Genomic DNA, 20,887 nt, shown 5'->3' on the forward strand with positions numbered 1-20,887 from the left:
CACCTGACAACCCAAGGTGTGGGGCAATGGTGCTGGGCCATGGTGTGGGGGAAAGGGGAGTCTGCAGAAGCAAGGAATTATAAATCCTCAGTCGAGTGGCCTCCCCGACTCCTGCCCCTGCCCTTAGCAGCATATCAGGCAGGACCCAAGCAAGCTAGGAGAATCTCTTGCCTTTGAAGGTAACTGGGCATCTTCAGGGGCAGAGCACTGCTGCTCTCTCCATCCCCCACTGAAAATGGGAGTAAAAGGTCCATGGCTCATATCTAATTTCTCTGCTGATGAACTCTACCCTGTAAATGGCTTCAATCTCAAAAACGGCAGTAACCAAGACCAATCACAACAGTACAGCACAATAGAACATTCATGAAGTTATCCTGCTCTACCACTCACTGTGCGACTGTGGGCAAGTTTATTGAGCACCTAATATGTTACAGGCACCACACTAGGTCCTTTCCTTATATTGTCTCCTTAATCTTTACCGCACTACTAAGAAGTAGCCATTAATGTTATTCCTATTTTACAGCTGAGGAAACGGAGATTCAGAGACAATCATAACTTGTCACACTGCCGGTGCCATGTTTTCATTTTACTTCTACCACAACTAAGGAAGCCCCCACCCCTCCTCCCACTCTGCCAGAACGTGCAGCAGCTCCTCACAGAGCACTACATTAAGTGTCAAGCCACTTAATGACATACCTGTATATCAGTGATGCCCATTAGAATCACCTGTGAAGCTGTAGGGGTTGGAGAGAGAGGAGGGCTGGTAGAAAGGGAAGGGAGCTAGAAAGTTAACAGGAGACAGTTTGCAACAGATAACCCACCCCTTTCTGAGAGTGTTTCCTTGGAGACGCAACTCCAAGTTTCAGCTGTGACACTGACTGTCAACCACCTGTGAGGTCCCTGGGGCATCACAGGGCAATGGGAAGAATGGGGAAGGCAGTTGACTGTAAATAGAACACAAGTTCTGGCGGCAGACAGCCTTAATTTTGAATTCCTGTTGTGCCATTTACTAATTTTGATAATATCTGGTCAAGTTCCTTAACTTTTGAGTCTTAGTTTTCTCATCAGTTTTGTGCACCATCATTGCAATGACTTAAAAAAGAAAGAAAAAAAAAGGCATGTAAAATACCTGTACAATATATAGTTGCTGCCCAATAATTATAACTCTTAACATTTTCACCATCTATTGAGTGCTTTCTGAGCACCCAGGTCCTTATGTATGTAAAGATATAACAAGGAGGGTGGGGTACAGGGCATGGGGCATACATGGGTTTTGAAGTCAAATATACCTAGATTAAAATCTGGACTCTACCACTTACTATTTATATGAACTTAAGTAAGTTATCTAACTCCTCTGGACCTCAGTTTACTTATCTGTAAAATAGGGATAATAACAATACCTAGCTCACAAGGTTGTTGTAAGGACGACATGAGTTGCTAAAAGCACTGAGCACAGTGCCGGCCCCTAGCCAGTGCCACTGTCAGCTCACGCGAACGCTGCGGGAGGTATTATTAGCCCCATTTTACTGGTGAGGATATTTTACATAAATGGTGGTTGCTGATTATTGCCACAATAATTACGGATGTGTGAAATGGAGAGGGAGGCATTCTGAGTAAGAATGGCAGCTCTGCCAGCCTCTGGGCCTCTAAAAGCAGGGATTAAGAGGAAGCAAGGCCCAGGACTGCCCTGGCAGTCCAGTGGTTAAGACTCTGCGCTTCCAATGCAGGGGGTGGCGGTTCGATCCCTGGTTGGAGAACTAATCTCACTTGCTACATGGTGCAGCCAAAAAATTCTTTTAAAAACTCATAAAAAAAAAAAAAGAGGGGGCTTCCCTGGTGGCGCAGTGGTTGAGAGTCCGCCTGCCAATGCAGGGGACACGGGTTCGTGCCCCGGTCCGGGAGGATCCCACATGCCGCGGAGCGGCTGGGCCCGTGAGCCATGGCCGCTGGGGCTGCGCAACCAGAGCCTATGCTCCGCAACGGGAGAGGCCACAGCAGTGAGAGGCCTGCGTACCGCAAAAAAAAAAAAAAGAGGAAGCAAGGTCCTTATCCCTCCTCTCATGACCCCACACAACCACTGTCTGCCTTGGTGCCATCTGTCTGCGTTACAATTTGGCTTGTTGCACCTTTTATCCCTCTATTCGTGTGAGTCATGGCAAGAAGCCTGTCTCCCAGGCCATCCCGAATTACTGGACTCTGATTCCCATACAGCTCTGTACATCATCTTTTCCAATCCTATCTTCTCCTCTCCCCACTGAAACCTTTCCCTGGGCCTTCTGAAACCCCCAGTCGGTCATCAGGAAAATCTCATTTTCCTCAACCTCTGGTCTGGGTGTTTTCTTCACCTCCCTGCTGTGATTGAAACCTGGTTCTCCTCGAGGACACGGCTTCTCCCAAAGCCTCCAAATTGATGGTTGCTCCTCTCTCACCACCTTTGAATCTCTGGGCCAGAAAGTGGGATACATGTTATTGCTTTTCACCCCTGCCTGCAGATCATTCTCTTTCCCTCCTTCAAAAAACAAAACGGCCTCCAGCTTTGGATCTCACATCATGAGCTTATGCCACCCACTCATCCCTCTGCTGACCAGTGAACAGCTCCTGCTTCACTGTTACTCTCTCCATAATTCTTGGTGATTTCATAGCCACAGAGGTGAGCCTTCCTACATCTTGAACTCTCATTCCCTCAAATTCCTCTCCTCCAGTGATGCTGATCTCTACCCCTACCTCAGCCACTCACCCACAATCATGCCCTGCACCTTGTCAGTACCAATAGGAACTTCAACCTCCCACTCTCAGATCGCTAGCCATTAATGTTATTCCTATTTTACAGCTGAGGAAACGGAGATTCATCATTCCTAGATGATCTTTCTAGCTCATTCTTTCTAGATTACCAGCTGCAAGAGTCTTAAACCTCTATCATCTTTTCACTGCCCTTACATCATCACCTCTTCTCTGCCCAGCTTGAACTCTATGGCCAATTATGACAATGGCTTCCCGCACACACACCCCCGCCACTCTCTTGGCTCTCTATTGCTTTGTCATAGTCATTCAGCAAAACAATACTTTCATTAGAGCCAGCTCGCTGCCTATTCTATGACTGCAACCACAGAGCAAAACACGATTGGAGAAAAACACACAACCATGCTTCAAATTCATAAATTTAAATTTACGATCCCCAATTTCAACTGGAGCCTTAATGCCAATCAGCAAGCAAATTTTATTTCCCTAGTCTATTCACTCTCCCACCTTCCTCCTCTCTCCTTGAATCGCTACGCCCCGCCCCTAACCTCTCTCAGCTGAAGACCTTGCTTCCTATTCCACCAAAAAATTGTATCCAAGAGAACTCCCACCAGCACACGTAGCCCCTAGCTGCCCCTGGGGCCCCTCCTTCTGTGCTCTGCCACGTTAATATGGATGCACAGTCTGTGCTCCTAGCAAGGACTCGCGCTGTGCTTGTGATCCCATCTCCTCTCACCAATTCAAGGATATTGTCCCAGAAATTCTCTTCTCTCTCCTATAGTGTCAGTTTTGTGTTGTTTCTTTGTTGGTTGCTTGGTTTGTTGATCTCTATTGTATTGTTCCGCCAACACACAAACACGCAGCTACTTCTCCCATCTTAAAAAAACAAAAACCAGGGCTTCCCTGGTGACGCAGTGGTTGAGAGTCCGCCTGCCAGTGCAGGGGACACGGGTTCGTGCCCCGGTCCGGGAGGATCCCACGTGCCGCGGAGCGGCTGGGCCCGTGAGCCGTGGCCGCTGGGCCTGCGCGTCTGGAGCCTGTGCTCCGCGGCGGGAGGGGCCACAACAGTGAGAGGCCCACTTACCGCACACACACACGCACAAAAAACCGAAAACCTCTTCTGACTCACATCCCCCTTCACCTTCAGCTCCCACTCAGTGGTCTCTTTTTCCAAAGAGCAAAAATCCTTGAAAGGACTATGTACACTTGGTTATCTCCAGTTTCTCTTCTCCCACTCTTAGCAGGCTTTCATCCCCACTACTCCACCAAAACAGGTCACAACAAGGTTACCAATGAACTCCCTGCTGCTAGATCCAGGGGTCAAGTCTCAGTCCTCATATAGACTAAGCAGCAGCATTGGACAGTTATCTCTTCTCCCTCTGGAAGACTCTCTGTTTGGCTGCAAAGGCCCCACACGTTTCCTTTCCAGTTGCTCTTTTTCAGTCTCCTTTGCGATTCTTCCTCATCTTCACAGCATCTTCATATTGGAATGTCTCTGGTCTCCGTCCTTAGAATGTTTCTATCTTCACTCCTTCCCTTGTTGATCTTGTTGGCTTCTTTTAAATACCAACTCTATGCTAATGACTTGCTAATTTATATCTCCATCCAGGGCCTCTGCCCTGATCTGTAGATTCATTTATCCAACAGCCTGTTCTGTATCTCTACTTGGTTATCTAATAGGCATCTAAAACTTAGCATAACCAAAACTCAGTCCCCAATTGTCTCCCCAAATCCTGCTTTCCCTGAAGTCTTCCATATCTCAGTCAGAGGCATCGTCAGCCTTCTGGTTGCTTAGCCCAAACATTTGGGGTCATCCTTGACTCCTCCCCTTCATTCTCTCCCACATCTAATTCATCTGCAAATCCTGTTAACAATATTTTCAGTGTATACACACTCTCACTACCACCACAGACCCCCTTCACCACCACCACTGCTACTCCCCTACTTCAAGCCACCATCATCCCCAGCCTGGATTATTACAAGTCCTAACTGATCCTGCCGGCTTCTGCCCTTTGTCAGTTTAGAATTTATTCTTGAAACAGACATAAGTCTGCCTCAGAGCAATCCTGTTAAATACTAAAATGTAAGACACTAAAATGTTCTGGAATTAGTAATGATGGTTGCACAATTTTGTGAATACTAAAACTCACTGAACTGTATACTTTAAAAGGGTGAATTTTATGATATATGAATTATATCTCAATTTTTTAAATGTTATTAAGTACAACATGGATTGGATCCCAAAACAGTAAAAGAACATTAGTTGAAAAACTAGTTAAATTCAGATAAAGTCTATAGCTTAGTTAATAAAACTGTACCAATTTTAATTTCTTACTTTTGACAAATGCACCATGGTTATATAAAGATGTTAATCTTAAGGAAATTGGGTGAAGGATATATGGGAACTCTCTGTACAATCACTGAAAATTTTCTATAAATCTAAAATTATCAAAAAATAAAGTTTATTTTAAAAAATATAAGTCAGATCATGTAATTCCACTGCTCATGAGATCCCTCCCATCTCATCCTGAGTAAAACCCAAGCCTTTAAAGATTTTTTTGAGGAAACTCCATACTGTTTTCCGTAGTGGCTGCACCATTTTACATTCCCACCAACAGTATACAAGGGCTCCAATTTCTCCAGGCTTTGTCAACACTTATTATCTTTTTAATTTTATAATAGCCACCCTAACAGGTATGAGGAAATATCTCCTGGTTTTGATTTGCATTTCCTTAATGATTAGTGATGCTGAGCATTTTTCATATACTTATTGACCCTTTTGTATGTTTCTTTGGAGAAATGTCTATTCAAGTCCTTTGATAGACCTACCATACGATCCAGCAATTCTACTTCTGGGTATGTACCCATAAGAATTGAAATAAGAACCTCAGAGATATATGCAATCCCATGTTCATTGCAGCATTATTCACAATAGCTGAGATATGGAAACAACCCAAATGTCCATTGATAGATGAATGGATAAAGAAAATGTGGTATAAACATAAAATGGAATATTATTCAGCCTTAAAAAAGGAAATTCTGCCATTTGTAACAACATGGATGAACCTGGAAGACATTGACCTAAGTGAAATAAACCAATCACAGAAGGACAAATACTGCATGATTCTATTTATATGAGATATCTAAAATAGTCAAATAAAAGCAGAAAATAGAACAGTGGTTTCCAGGGACTGAGGGGAGGGGAAATGAGTCGATCAATTGGTATAAAGTTTCAGTTACACAAGATGCAAGTTCGGACTTCCCTCGTGGTGCAGTGGTTAAGAATTTGCCTGCCAGTGCAGGTCTGGGAAGATCCCACATGCCACGGAGCAACTAAGCTCACGGGTCACAACTACTGAGCCTGCACTCTAGAGCCCACGAGCCACAACTACTGAAGCCCACGCACATAGAGCCCATGCTCCGCAACAAGAGAAGCCACTGCAATGAGAAGCCTGCACACCACAACTAGAGAAAGCCTGCGTGCAGCAATGAAGACCCAACGCAGCCAAAAATAAAATAAATTTTTTTTAAAAAAGATGCAATTCTAGAGATCTGCTGTACAACATAATGCCTATAGTTTAAAAAAACTGTACTGTGCACTTAAAAATTTGTTAAGAGGGTAAACCTCACGTTAACAGTTCTTACTGCTAAAAAAAAAAAGAGGGGGTGAGGGGACACAAGGAAACTTCTGGAGTTGATAAATAAGTCTATTATCTTGATTGTGGGGATGGTTTCACAGGTATATGCATGTGTCCAAACCCATCAAATTATATACATTAAATATGTATAGTTTTTTGTATATCAATTATACTTTTTGGGCTACAAAAACTGAAAGTCTTTACAAAGGCCTCCAAGGCCCTATACAGTCTGGCCCTCCCACTAACTCCAACCTCATCTCTGACCACTCTCCTGCTCCAGCCCCACTGGGCTCCTACTATCCCTGGAATGTCCCAGGCATACACCTGCCTCAGGGCTTCTGCACTTGCCTTTCCTTCTGCCTGGAATCCTCTTCCTCCAAATATCCCACACCTTCTTCAGGATTTTATTGAAAAGTGTCCTGCTCAGTGAAGTTCACCATGACCACCTTGATTAAATTTATAAACAGCCCTCCTATCCTATCCTATCCTATCCCCCTTATCCTGCTATATTTTCCTCCAGAGTGCTTATCATCACAGAACATACTGTGTATTTACTTTTTTATTGCCAGTCTCCCCCTTAAATCTAGGGGAATGTGGGATAGGGGATTCCATTTGTTACTTTCACTGCTGTGTCTGTAGCACCTAGAACAATGCTTGGTGCACACAATGTAAATATTGCTGAATGAATGAGTAAATAAGTGAACAAACGCATAGAAGTTTGTTGTGGCTGGAATGGCTACTGCACACGGGATGTGGAGCAGAGGCAGGAGCTGTGGCTGAGAGATAAGGGAGGAGTCCAGTCATCTCACAGAAAGACCATCGTACAAAGCACATGGCAACTCACCCTATCCCTTAAAGTCTGCCCCCATCTCAGCCTATGTTGACCCCTCCTTTGGTTGGAATGTCTCTATTACACCCTCCTCTCTTGCCTTACCCTGCAATGCCCGCCACCTTCCTCCCAGAGGCCTTTCTTACCCACTCTACCCAATACTGAACTCTTTCTTCTTGGCATTCTACTGCATTCACTCAGCACCACACATCTGAGCTCTTTATGGTTTTCTGAATCGTTTTCTATCCCCAGCTAAGCAGCATGTGCCATCAGGGCAGGGCTCTGCCAAAGGGGTCAGCCATCAACCACTGCAGACTCAGCTCAAGACTCAGAGAACGTATTCGGGTGGATGGTCCTCAGCCCCTAAAAAGGATGCAGAGTCTAGCTCAGATCACATTCAGACTTCCAGTTGCCACAAATCAACCCTTGAGAGTAACAGAGTTATTAAGAATAAAGGCTACCAATTAAGGATCATTTACTATGTACCAGCCACTAGGCTAAGGATTATCTTGTATTATTCTCTCAACAGCACCATGTGGTTGTTACTAAAATTATCTTTCTTTTAGAAAGAAGAAAGTGAAGTACAGGGAAGTAATGGGACTTGAACAAGGTGACAGGGGCAGAAGTGGGTTTGGAGCACAGGATTGGCTCGCTCCAAAGGCTGCGCTCCTGGCAATGTGCTGCATTGCTTCTTGAACATACAAATAATTGCAGGGATGTCAGCTTACTGCCGCTGAGTCAAAAACTGAGATCAGCCTGGACCACAGAGCTGGATGAATGAGACCGAGAGCCTCTGAGGATGTTCTTACATGCTAGAGCCAACTTTCATTACCATAAAGCCACCTCCTCCATGGAGCCCTTCCTGATGCTCTCAAGCTTAGAGGGAGCATTCCCTCTCTGAACTCCTCAAAACTTTCTGTACCTCTCTCAAGGCATCATTCATATCTGTAGCATCGTCGCTATTTGTGTACATGCTATATCTCTCTTACTACGTGAGCACCCCCTTAGAGGTAGGGATGTTGTCTCACAAATCCCTGCAGAGCCTACCACAGTAAGGCACAAAATGGGTCCTTGAAAGCAACTGTGATTTTGCGCCTGTCTTTTCTTTTGCTTGTAAAGATCTTCCCCAACATTAACCTGAAATACTCTTACTCATTTGCCAACACCCAGTTCAAATGCCCCCTCTTTTGCAAAGCGGAAAATAACTTTTCTAGGTAGAGGTAGCAGCTCCTTTCCCTGTGTTCCCACAGCACTTTCTTCATCCCTTTATATCACTTATGTTGTATTGTAGCTGTTTATTTGCCCTATGATGACAGTGCCTGGCACCTAATAGGCATGTGACACATGTTTATTGAATGAATGAATGTGCAAATTTCTTTTTCCCCCACACCAGTTTGGGTGGAGGGAAGGCAGTGGTGGCCCCAAAGTGTGGAGGCCCCTTGAATAGCCAATCAGGATTGCTGGTTAATTCATTTGCAAATTACAAAGGCGGACTATGCCTGCAATTCTGACTTGACCTCCCATAGTCTTTGTTGTGATTTTAAAAATCAGATTAAACCTCCCCAGCAGCTGGTTCCTACCGGCTTCGGGAAGATGAAAGTGTCAACATGTCTCTGCAGCCACACCAGGAAACTTGCTGCCTAGAAAAATCAATTCTGAATATTGTAAGAGCTAAGTACAGGATGTTGTACTCAGCAAGTGTTTCCATATTCCTGGAGCCACAGGGACCTGTCGCAGCCCTCATGTTCCTGTTCAGCCTCTGTCCTCTTCTGTGCTGCCCATCAGTTTCTCTGGGTCCCCATTATATTCTGGTGGCCAGATTTCAACTTCCTGAAGGTGGCATAAGGAGTTTTGGAATGAGCCCTTAGTAAGTCCTATCTCTCTCTGGACCTCAGCCTCCTCATGTCTAAAATGAGACTGAGATGTGATAAGCTCTAAGCTCACAGGCTTGTTGGCACCTAAGAAGATGACAGGCATTCTCAGCAGGTAGTCTTAGCCTAAGACACAGACAGTACCTGTTTCAGGGAGTTAGCAGAGGGGGCTATCATTAGAGAAGAGGGAACCTGAGTTAGAGCCTTGAAAAAGGGGGAGAATTTATACTAGATCATTCCCATGTTATTAATGGATGCTGTGGTAGTCAGAATAATGGTCCTCCAAAGATATCCATGTCTTAATCCCCAGAACCTATGAATATGTTACCTTGCATGGCAAAAGGGACTTTACAAATGTGATTAAATTAAGGTTTTGAGATGGGAAGATTATCCTGGATCACTCAGAAGAGCCCAAGGTAATCATGTGGGTACTTATCAGAGAAAGGCAGAAAGGTCAGAGAGAGAGAGAAGTTGACAGAATTTATACCGCTGGCTTTGAAGATGGAGGAAGGGGCCCTGAGCAAAGGCATGCAGGCAGCCTCTAGCAGCTGGAAAAGGCAAGTTAATGGATTCTCCCCTTGCCCCCAGAAGAAACACAAATCTGCCAACACCTTGATTTTTAACCCAGTGACATCCGTTTTGAACTTCTGACCTCCAGATCTATAAGATAATAAATCCATGCTGTTTTAAGCCACTAAATTTATGGTAATGTGTCAGAGAGGCAATAGGAAACAAATGCAGATGCCCATTAAACAGTTGACCAATCGTGTATAATAATCCATTATTATATATTCTTAAATATACAAGGGAAAAGTCAATCTCTCTTGATGTCCCAGTTTGCTTCCCTTAACAGAACAAGAGAATTATGTTACTCATTTTACTTCACTTTTGGAGCTCAGAGGTAAATTCATTCTCACCAGTTCCTGGAGAGCAGAGAATGTGTCATATTCATATTAACTTCTCTAGCCCCATTGTCTGGCATAGTAAATATTTGTTAAATGACTGCTCAAGAGCCACAATCCTCCTTAGTCTGGGTTTCTGGTATGGCCTTTCCCCACATTCCTAAGTTCCATTACATTTTATTACACTCTTATATTGTTGGTCCTAAGATATAGGTCTTTGACATTCCCAGATTTCATATTCACGTTTTAATATTTATAAGTGATTCCAAAGCCATGTGGCAACCTAAATGTCATCGAGGCAGCTATGTGGGTGGTTGGCTAGTGAGTGAAAGAAACTAGCTGACTACCAACAGCCTATCTCACCCTAGTCTTATTGTTCTCAGCTCCTGGTTATGTAGGGAGTCACTCTCAACACTATGGAATTTAGGATTTCCACGAAACCCCCTAAGACTCCTCCTGTTTTTCCCAGATTTCATCATTCTGCCCAACCTCTCTTTGGAGCGAATGCTTACTTCTATTTCTTTAATTATAAAAAGAGCTATTGGAGGAGGGATCCTCCTTTCCCCCTCCATGAAGAAGACTGTCCATGGAGATTGAGGCTTCTACTGTAGACCTACCCTTAAGCCTTAAGCATTAGTAAGTCTGGGCCACATGGACTTTGACCCTGGGTGCATGTTGTAGGAGCTAGTGGCAGCTAGCCACTCATGTCGGCCTGTGATTGGGTCTGTATGTCTATCTGACTTCAGGGTGAAGTATTAGCCAGCTCCAATTCCCTGAAGACTTGGGCCATGTGCTTCATCCTAGTTTTATCACTAAGAAGGCTGTCGCATTACTCCCCATCTCTCTGACTCTTGTATCTATCTCTCAATTGGTTCCAGACTTAAGCGGGGAAGACAAGGAGTATCATTTCTTGATCTCCCTAGAACTTTAATAAAAACTACTATTTGTTTAGTGTTTACTCCATGCCAAAGACTACGCTGGTGCTTTATACACATTATCTTTTCAAAATCATCACCAAAGAGAATTCCCTGGCAGTCCAATGGTTAGGACTCTGCACTTTCACTGCCATGGACCTGGGTTCAATCCCTGGTCAGACACGGAGATCCCGCAAGCCTCACGGTGTGGTCAAAAAAAAAAAAAAAAATCATCACCAACACAACAAAACAAGTAGAATAATGGAGGTAGATGCAAGCACCGTAGTGACTGAGGGTTTCAGAAGAGGGAGTTGCAGAGAAAGAAAGAGGATGGAGAATAGCAATACCAGGACAAGCCCAGGAGTGAGCTTAAATCCTTCACAAAACACAGAGTTCTCAAACTCTCGATAGAAAAATGTTAGACCAGCCAGTCCATTCCCCAGTCTCTATACAAGTAACCCTGGACACATGAGACACTCCTATCTTTAAAGTCTTCTTGACAAGAAGGTCACCAAAAAAGCCTCACTGGTGGGAGCGAGAAGGAGGACATTCTGTCCTTCCACAGTGGAGGCCCCTGCCACCACGTCCCCTGACAGAGACCAGGCTTGGAGTGAGCTGGTGTGGTGAAGGTCATCAGCCTTTTAAATTGTGAATAGAATGGAGCCTGACCCCAGCTGCATGCGGGGTATGAGACCTAAGTCACAGTTCAGCGATTCCTGAGCTCTGTGACTCAGTGCTTGAGTTTGAAACAAGTCTATTTTTTTTCCTTCACAGCCCTTACCACAGATGAAATTAGATATTTTTCACCCATGTACTTAGCATCTATCTTTCCTGCTACAGCATTAACTCCAGGAGAGCAGGAAGGGTGTTTCCCCACTGCTAGCACAATGCCTGGCACAGAGGGAGTACCAGATGAATGTCTATTGAATGAATAAAAGAAGGAAGTTTACTGTTTGGCTCTGCACAAGTAACTTGACATCTCTGGGCTCAACACCCATTCTTTAAGGAGATAACTAACTCCCTGGGTCAGAGGGAAGGTGGGAAGACACAAAGAATGACTTAAAGCACGTACAGGAGGAATTCACATGGTTGACAATATCCACAGTCTTTCTGATCTACTCAAAACTTCATAGTTGTCCTTGGGTTTTCCTTTCCATATCCTCCCTTGAACTTCACAACATCCCATGAGGCAAGAAGAACAAGGATTATTTTCTCCATTTGATAGTTGGGGAAACAGGTCCAAATAGGTCCATGGAGGGGAGGGGTTATTCCAGATCACACAATGACTGAACTTCAGGGAGAGCCAGGACTGGAATGCAGGACTCCACAGTCGTGGGTCAGCTCAGTCATCCCACAGACCCCCGGATCCTTCCCTTGGCCAGCACCAGACCCAATATCCCCTGCAATGGGCCCCACATGGAGGTAGTGGAAGGCCCTCTCCCACTCTTCTCTTCCCACGTGTCTCCAGGAGTTGCTTGGCAACAAGCACCCAAGCAGTAAGTGGCCTCTAGTCAAGTGTGTTGCTGTGGCGTTACCAATTCTCCCTCCCTCCACACCTGTGCATGCTCTCACTCTCTATTAATGAGATTTGTCCCCTACCCTCACCTCCCCACTAAGATTCTCTTCTCTATTCCACAATAATTAACCTCTCTGGACACAGAGGAGACTCTCAGTGACCTATATGGCAAGGAACCCCAGAGAACAAGGCACTACCAATACCATCATCATCCCCCAGAGATGACAGAAACTCCTTTTGTGAATGGTCCTGCTCAGTGATGCTCACAACCTCCTCTTCTTCCCTCTCCAGCTTCCACCCTGACAATGACTTTTTTGAAATCCCCTGGGAGAGATCAAATGAGCTTGAAAAGTTTATATGAACACTTCATACAGTGCTAGTGAATCCCTGGATGCTGTTCCAGCACTTCTGGAATCACAGGTGGGAAACCTTGTGAGGGAACCCAGTTACCATTTGCATGAAGATCAGGAGGAGAGAAAGGACAGAACTTAACAGTTATTGTATTCCTACTATGTGCCAGGCACAATACTATGTTATCATGTAGCCCCTCCCTCAACAAACCTGTGAGACCTTTACAGTTGAGAATATTATCTATTCATAGAAGTAAAGTGACTTACCAAAGCTCACACAACTTTAAAAAATCACAGAATTCTCAGAGAAGTAAATATGTATAAATAGATGTGTATAAGAAGATACCTGTTCCTCCCTCTCCCTATACAATTAATTAATCATCAAATCCTGTAAATTTTAATCTTAATTCTCTCTCCTCATTTCCATCACTTATGTCATTTTATCACTTTCTCAGTGTTATGTACTGAATGTTTGTATCCTCCCAAAATTCATGTGTTGATGCCCTACCCCCCAGTGTGGTTATATTTGGAAATGGGGACTTGAAGGAAGTAATTGAGGTTAATTGAGGTCATAAGGGTGGGGCCCTGATCTGATAGGATTAGTGCTCTTGGAAGAAGAGGCTCCAGAGAGCTCGCTCACTCCTCTCCAGTGTGAGCACCGAGGAAAGGAAGTGTGAGCACACAGCAAGAAGCCAGCCATATGCAACCCAATGGGAGAGCTCTCACCAGACATCAACACTGGCTGGCACCTTGATCTTGGACTTCCAGTCTCCAAAACTGTGAGAAAATTAATGTCTGTTGTTTAAGCCAACTAGTCTGTGGTATTTTATTATGGTAGCCTGAGCAGACTAATACATTTAGTAACTTACCCAAACCACTAGTTTCTTTGCCTCATAACCATCTACCCTCCCAAACTGAAGCCAGAAATCTTTCTAAAATGAAAATCTGACTTTGTTAAAACTCTTCTATGCTCCCCAGTGCCCGTGGTAGTAGTCTCCAAATTCATATCCCTGTAAGAAAAATGTAGGCACAGCACTCACAGTATTTGCATATTTACTTAGATTACATATACATATATATTATACCTACTTCTGTACACAAATGATATTAAAATACATTAAAATAACAAATAATATTTAAATGTTTACATTTTAATGCATATATGAACAGTACAGAAAATTTTTATTTTTTGCTACAGAAAAGTATGCATGCACACACGCACACACACACACACACACACACACACACAAACCCTGTCGCTTTTTTTTTTTTTTTTTTGCGCTATGCGGGCCTCTCACTGTTGTGGCCTCTCCCGTTGCGGAGCACAGGCTCTGGACGTGCAGGTTCAGTGGCCATGGCTCATGGGCCCAGCCACTCCGCGGCATGTAGGATCTTCCCGGACCGGGGCATGAACCCATGTCCGCTGCATTGGCAGGCGGACTCTCAACCACTGCACCACCAGGGAAGCCCACTAACTTTTTTTTAGCAAAAGCAGTGTGATTGACTATGTCAGATCTAATTAGATTGTCATTGATTTTACCTCAAAACATGGCTGACAATGAACTTGTGCTAGGTGTCAGGGAGATATCAGTCTAGCCATTTTCTGTGCTCACTTAGGCTTACTATAATTAATATAGTCTTCAATCAGAGGTTTCTTGGTAGGACTCTTTTAAATCCACATATCCATCATGGAGGTTCATTTAGTTAAAATGAGGTAGTACAATCAATAAATCCACTTAACTAAGCACAGGAAAACTGCAAAAGTTCACAATGGGCTGAAAATGTATAAAAGAGTGAGGGAGCCACTACTGCCAACCCCTTAAAAGGAAGAGTATCTCCTCCCACCTGAAGATTTTTTGAGTGTAGGATCTGTGAGCACCAAATGTGGAGATCAAATGAAGATATCCATGTCAATCCATATGGTAAATATTAGTAAACATTTATTTTATATACAAAGACAAGAATAAACTCTAGTAAGTTTCTTCAGTGCCCTAAGGAATAATCAGACATGTACCCTCTGGCCCATTTCAAAAACCTTCTATTTGTTGTCCAAGGTCTCCCTGACTCCCAAGCCACCACCTGACAGCCTCTCCAGCAAATTTCTCTCTCAGCATCCCCTCCCTGCTCTTTCACAGCCTTGCTCCATTTTCATTGTATTGCTCACAATGCCCCAAATATCCTTTGCTTTCAGCCCCCTCTGTGCACTGGCTGCAGGGAGGATGTCAGACTACATAAATGGAAGCACTGGGCACAGAACAGGTACTTAATAAATGCTTATTGATTCTCACCATGAGGTAGCTAAACTAGATCAGTGGTTCTTTAATTTTAGCCAACCTCAGAACCACCTGGAAGGGCTTCCCTGGTGGCGCAGTGGTTGAGAGTCCGCCTGCCGATGCAGGGGACACGGGTTCGTGCCCCGGTCCGGGAAGATCCCACATGCCACGGAGGGGCTAGTCCCGTGAGCCATGGCCGCTGAGCCTGCGCATCCGGAGCCTGTGCTCCGCAACAGGAGAGGCCGCAGCAGTGAGAGGCCCGCGTACCGCCAAAAAAGAAAAAAAAAAAAAAAAAAAACACCTGGAAGACTTGTTATAACACAGATTGTTGGGCTGTACCCCAGAGTTTCTGATTCTCTGGGTCTGAGGAGAGACCTGAGATTATGCATTTCTAACAAATTCCCAGTGATGCTGACGTTGCTGATCTGGAGACCACACTTCTAGAACCAATAAACTAAATGGAATGCGTAGCTTCTTGCATTTCTAATGGTTTGATTCCTCAATGCTTTTAATAGAGACTAAATAAACAAAATGAACTTTTATCTCTATATAAAGTAATACTTGACATGATCACAAATGAAAATATGAGCTCTATAAGACCTAATTGCACAGTGTAGAGAAAAGAGCACATACTTTAGAATCAGAAGATTTGAGTTGGAATCCCATTTTGTAGCTGCGTGGTCAACCTAAGGCAAATTAATTACTCTCTGAATATCTGTCCCATGGGGTTGATTGTGAGATAGTATTAACACATGGAAATAATTTGTAAAAAGAAAAGTACTGTATACAGACTATACTAATAACATATATGTACAATGTATTAATGTTGAGTGGACTGATAATAAATCTATTTTGAATACTTTAAATCACAAATTTCTAATCCCAGTGCTAATTAAGTATAGAAAAATATATGATGTACATGTTGCTATATCATCTCAAATACATATAAATTTTATTAGTACCACTGGTAAATGCCAATAATAGTAGCTGTGGTGGCCAATTTCCAAGATAGTCTCCAATGATCCCCACCTCCCAGGATTCATACCCTTGTGTAGTTTCCTCCTACATTGAATCAGTGACCAGTAGAATACTCTAATAAGAGACACTGCCACTTCCTGTTTGGTTTCTTGGATCTCTCCCCCTAGGAGATGCCATGAAGACACTCTGTGGAGTGAAGCAGATCTGTGGAAAGATCCACGTGGAAAGGAATGAAGGCCTCCTGCTAACGCCAGTGCCAGACATGTGAGTAAGCCACCTTGGAAGGTAATCCTCCAGGCCCACTCAAGCCTTCAGATGACTGTAACCTAAGCCAACATCTGGCAGCAACCTCATAAGAGACCACAAGCCAGAAACCAAGCCACTCCCAAATATCTGATCCACAGCAACTGTGTGTTAATGAATTATTATTGTTGTTTTAAGCCATCAAGGTTTGAAGTGATTACAGAGTGATAGATTATGGATACAGTAGCTAACATTTATTGTGCACTTATTATGTTCCAGGAACTAGGCTAAGCACCCAGCAACCCTATGACATAGGTGCTAGTATAATCCCCAAAGAGGAAAGCGTGGCCCAGAGAGGTTAAGTAATTTAGTCAAGGTTCCATGACTAGTTACTGGCAGAACTGAAATCTGAATACAGGTCTATAACTCCAAAGCCCAGATTCTTGGTTACTCACCCATATAAGCCAGGATAAAACCTTTCAGACAGTTAAGCAGCAGAAACACCTGAGTTCCCAGAGGAGAGCAAAACCGTATAAAACCAACAAGGGATAGGCCAGGGGCCAGATACACAATAGCACTGGTGCCTAATGTCATAAAACTCAGAAGTTCTAAACTGGCCTCACCGCCCAGTCTTTGTACCAGCAAACGAGTCAGCTCTTGGGACACTTCTACCCAAGATGCCCAGGACTCACCCAAATCTGCAGCTTCACTCGCTTCTCGTGGCAGTAGACTGTCTTCACCTTAAAGTCAATACCCACGGTGCTGACGAATGCTGGGGTGAAGGTGTCGTCAGCATAGCGGAAGAGGAAGGATGTTTTGCCAACACTGCTGTTGCCGATGATGAGCAGTTTGAACATGTAGTCAAAATTCTGGTCAGAAGCATCTTTGACTCCGGCTTTACCATCAGTCACTGAAGCCATCTGCAGGAGAGACCTGTGGTCACTCAGGAACACACCTCCAGTGTCACCCTGGATCACCTAACTTTTAAAGGTCACACCGCCCTGCATACACTCACTCCACGCCCCAGCATCACTGAGGAAATACACACTACTCAGAGTTACCCCCTCACTGCACCTGCCCCAAATGTTGTCTCAGGATTGGGGTGGAGCCCAGCTCCTCCCATTTATTCCTTCAGCAAATATTTACTGAACACATTGTTCTGGGTCAAGCCCTGTGCTGGGCACAAGGAATACAAATATGAATCAGCCATGGTGTCTGACCTCTGAGTGACCACAAATTAGAGTAAAAAACTCATAAACACAGAGTAACAAAGCAGTGGATAAGTGATAAGACAGAGGGAAGCCTTGGCTGAGGAAGCCCATAAGAAGTATCTAACCCAACCTGGAGGCATGGTGGGCAAGGAGAGGCTCCTGTAGGGGTAGCTCCTAAGCTGAGTTTGGGGGAAAAAAAAAAAAAAGGCCAAAACAGCAAGTCAAGACAAGGGAAGCAATCACAACGACCTCATACCATCCTCCACTCTGCTGCTAGTCGTCTTTGTTTGTTTACAAAAGAAAATCTCCTCTTTGAAAGTATATATCCATTACAAAATGTTAGAAAAAAACACAAGAATGTAAAACAGAAAATTTTAAATTACCAGACACGGCATCCACTCAGAAACTGCCACTGTTAACATTTGAAGTTTATTTCCTCCTTTATTTTTTCACACACCAGAGTGCCATCTATTTTGAAATTATACCTTATTATTTAATTTAAAAGGTAATACATTGTAGTATACCTAGGCCTTAATATTACCAGCAAATATTTGTCAAGTACTCGTTATTTCCCATGAGAGATATGATGGTGACAATAACCATATAACAGTTCCCATTTATTGAGCACTGCGATATTGTGATATAATAAAAGACATGTATTTGGTCTGGGTTCCTGGTTCCAGGCAGAGCTCCTGAAACCTTTGCAACCTCTGGAAGTGCAAGTGAGAAGTGTCTTGTTGTGCGCTGATGAGATGCCTGGTGGCTGGGGCTCCAGGACAGCCTCAGAGTGGGGGCTGGTTGCCAGAGGCACCAACCACATGATTAGAGGGTTGGAACTTTCAGCACCACCCCCTAACCTCTGGGGAGGGGAGAAGGGCTGGAGATTAAGTTGATGACTAAAGGCCAATGGCTTAATCAATCATGCCTACAGTAATGAAATCTTCATAAAAAACCCTAACCAAAGCGGTGTGGAGATCTTCCAGGTTGGTGATCACGTTGATGTACTAGGAGAGACCCTGGAAGCTCCAAGACACCCTTTCCCCCTACCCTGCCCTATGCATCTCTTCCATCTGGCTGTTCCTGAGTTGTATCCTTTACACTTTTACAATAAACCAGTAATTAGTATTTTTAAAAAAAGGGTAATACACACACTGAAAATAATTCAGACAAACTTTACTATTTGCAAGTATTACTTTATCACCATCTGCAATTTGCATTATTTTCTTAACTTTTTGCACAAAAAGAAGGTAATATGGAACCTAAAGGTTTACAGTGAAAAGTAAGTCTTGCTTCCACCCCTGATGCCCAGTCTCTAGTTCCTCTCCCCAGAGGCAAACATGTTAACGATTTATGTATCTTTCAAAGATATTCTTTGCATATATAAGCACAGAGGTCTGTTCATACTTTATAAATATATATATATATATAAATGATAACATACAATACATTCTAGTCTATATCTTCCATGTATATTTTAATAGCTGAGATAATTAGTTTTGTATCCTGCTCCTTTTCACTTAACATTATATCATATACTGAGATTTTAAAAATTCTTCGTAAATATGATTTCAATTGACTACACTTTACTCCATCCTATGGTTGTGTCATATGATCAATTCTTTAAAGTCATATATTTATTTTTCTGTTCTTAATTATAAAAATTAAGTTGCAGTGACCATTTCTTTACATATTTGTTCTCTTTCCTATTTATTTCCTTAGGAGAGATTCCTAGAAATGGAACCCCTGGTCAAAGAATAACTCTACTAAAACACAGATTTTATCCTTACCTCAATTTCCTTTATCTTATTTTATCCTCTAGATAGACCTGGGAGATAAAACTGGAAGGACAAAGATTACTATCCCCATTGGATCAAGAAGGGAACTGAGGGCTAGAAATTATAAGGATTTACCCAAGCCTCACAACTAACAGCTGAGACTAGACCTAGTACCATGACATAATATGGGAGAGGTCAAAATTCCTGCTCTATTCTTCAGCTGAATTCTTGGGTGAGTAATATCAGCTCTCTAAGCCACAGCATTTTACCTTACAACAGAGAAAATGCCACCTACTTCAATGAGCTATGGTACCAATAGCTATGGTATCATATGTAAATAATCTGGCATGGTTTCTTGATCTATGGGAGGTACTCAATAAATATTAATTCACTGGCTTTTTAATTCACTTCTGCAGTCAAATCTTGTTCAAGTGTCCTCTCCCTGATCTGGGCTCCATAATTTGAGCCTGTTTTACAATTAACTGTCTGTCTCTCCTTCTGGATTCAGCTGAGTTTTATCCATCCTTATACCCTGTCAACAATAAACCTAGAGTAAATCCTTGGGCATGTTACTCCTTTCAGTAAACATTTATTGAACATTTGCCATGTGTCAGACTATTGATGTAAATGTTGTATTATTGGTTTTCATTTTTCTGATGCAGCTGTTTGCACTCTTAGATTACTGGAATTAGAAGAGATTTTAGAGTGGCAGCGTTATCATAACAAAAAGCCTGGCTACTGATCCCAGCTTTCCCAGTAACTCAATGTATGAACTTGGACAAGTCACCTAAACTCTGAGCTTCAGTGTCCTCATCTATGATATGATCACATTACCTACTGCAGAAGGCTGCTGTGATTTTTAAATAAGAAAATGTAGGAAAAGAAGAAGTAAAACTGTCACTGTTTGCAGATGACATGATACTATACATAGATAACCCTAAAGATGTCACCAGAAAACTTCTAGAGCTAATCAATGAATTTGGTAATGTTGCAGGATACAAAATTAATGCACAGAAATCTCTTGCATTCCTATACACTAACAATGAAAGATCAGAAAGAGAAATTAAGGAAACAATCCCACTCACCATTGTAACAAAAAGAATAAAATACCTAGGAATAAACCTACTTAAGGAGGTAAAAGACCTGTACTCAGAAAACTATAAGACACTGATGAAAGAAATCAAAGATGACACAAACAGATGGGGAGATATACCATGTTCTTGGATTGGAAGAATCAATATTGTGAAAATGACTGTACTACCCAAAGCAATCTACAGATTCAATGCAATCCCTATCAAATTACCAATGGCATTTTTTACAGAAGTAGAACAAAAAATCTTATTTGTATGGAGACACAAAAGACCCCGAGTAGCAAAAGCAATCTTGAGGGAAAAAAACAGAGCTGGAGGAATCAGACTCCCTGACTTCAGACTATACCACAAAGTTACAATAATCAAGACAATATGGTACTAGCACAAAAACAGAAATATAGATCAATGGAACAGGATAGAAAGCCCAGAGGTTAACCCACGCAATTATGGTCAACAAATCTATGACAAAGGAGACAAGGATATACAATGGAGAAAAGACAGTTTCTTCAATAAGAAACTGGAAAAACTGGGAAAACTGGACAGCCACGTAAAAGAAT

The 20,887-nt window shown here is 43.0% G+C and overlaps 1 protein-coding gene across 1 annotated transcript in view; it reads right to left on the minus strand.

The window, feature by feature from the left end:
• Positions 1–20,887, minus strand: part of RAB3B (RAB3B, member RAS oncogene family) — a 68,176-nt gene that overhangs the window by 43,159 nt on the left and 4,130 nt on the right. The window contains exon 2 of the mRNA XM_060021900.1: positions 16,946–17,173. Coding sequence (XP_059877883.1) covers positions 16,946–17,173 — 228 coding nt within the window. The remainder of the gene's footprint in view (positions 1–16,945; positions 17,174–20,887) is intronic.

This window comes from Delphinus delphis, chromosome 1 (assembly GCF_949987515.2).
Source record: "Delphinus delphis chromosome 1, mDelDel1.2, whole genome shotgun sequence".
In the NCBI taxonomy this organism is placed as follows: Eukaryota; Metazoa; Chordata; class Mammalia; order Artiodactyla; family Delphinidae; genus Delphinus; species Delphinus delphis.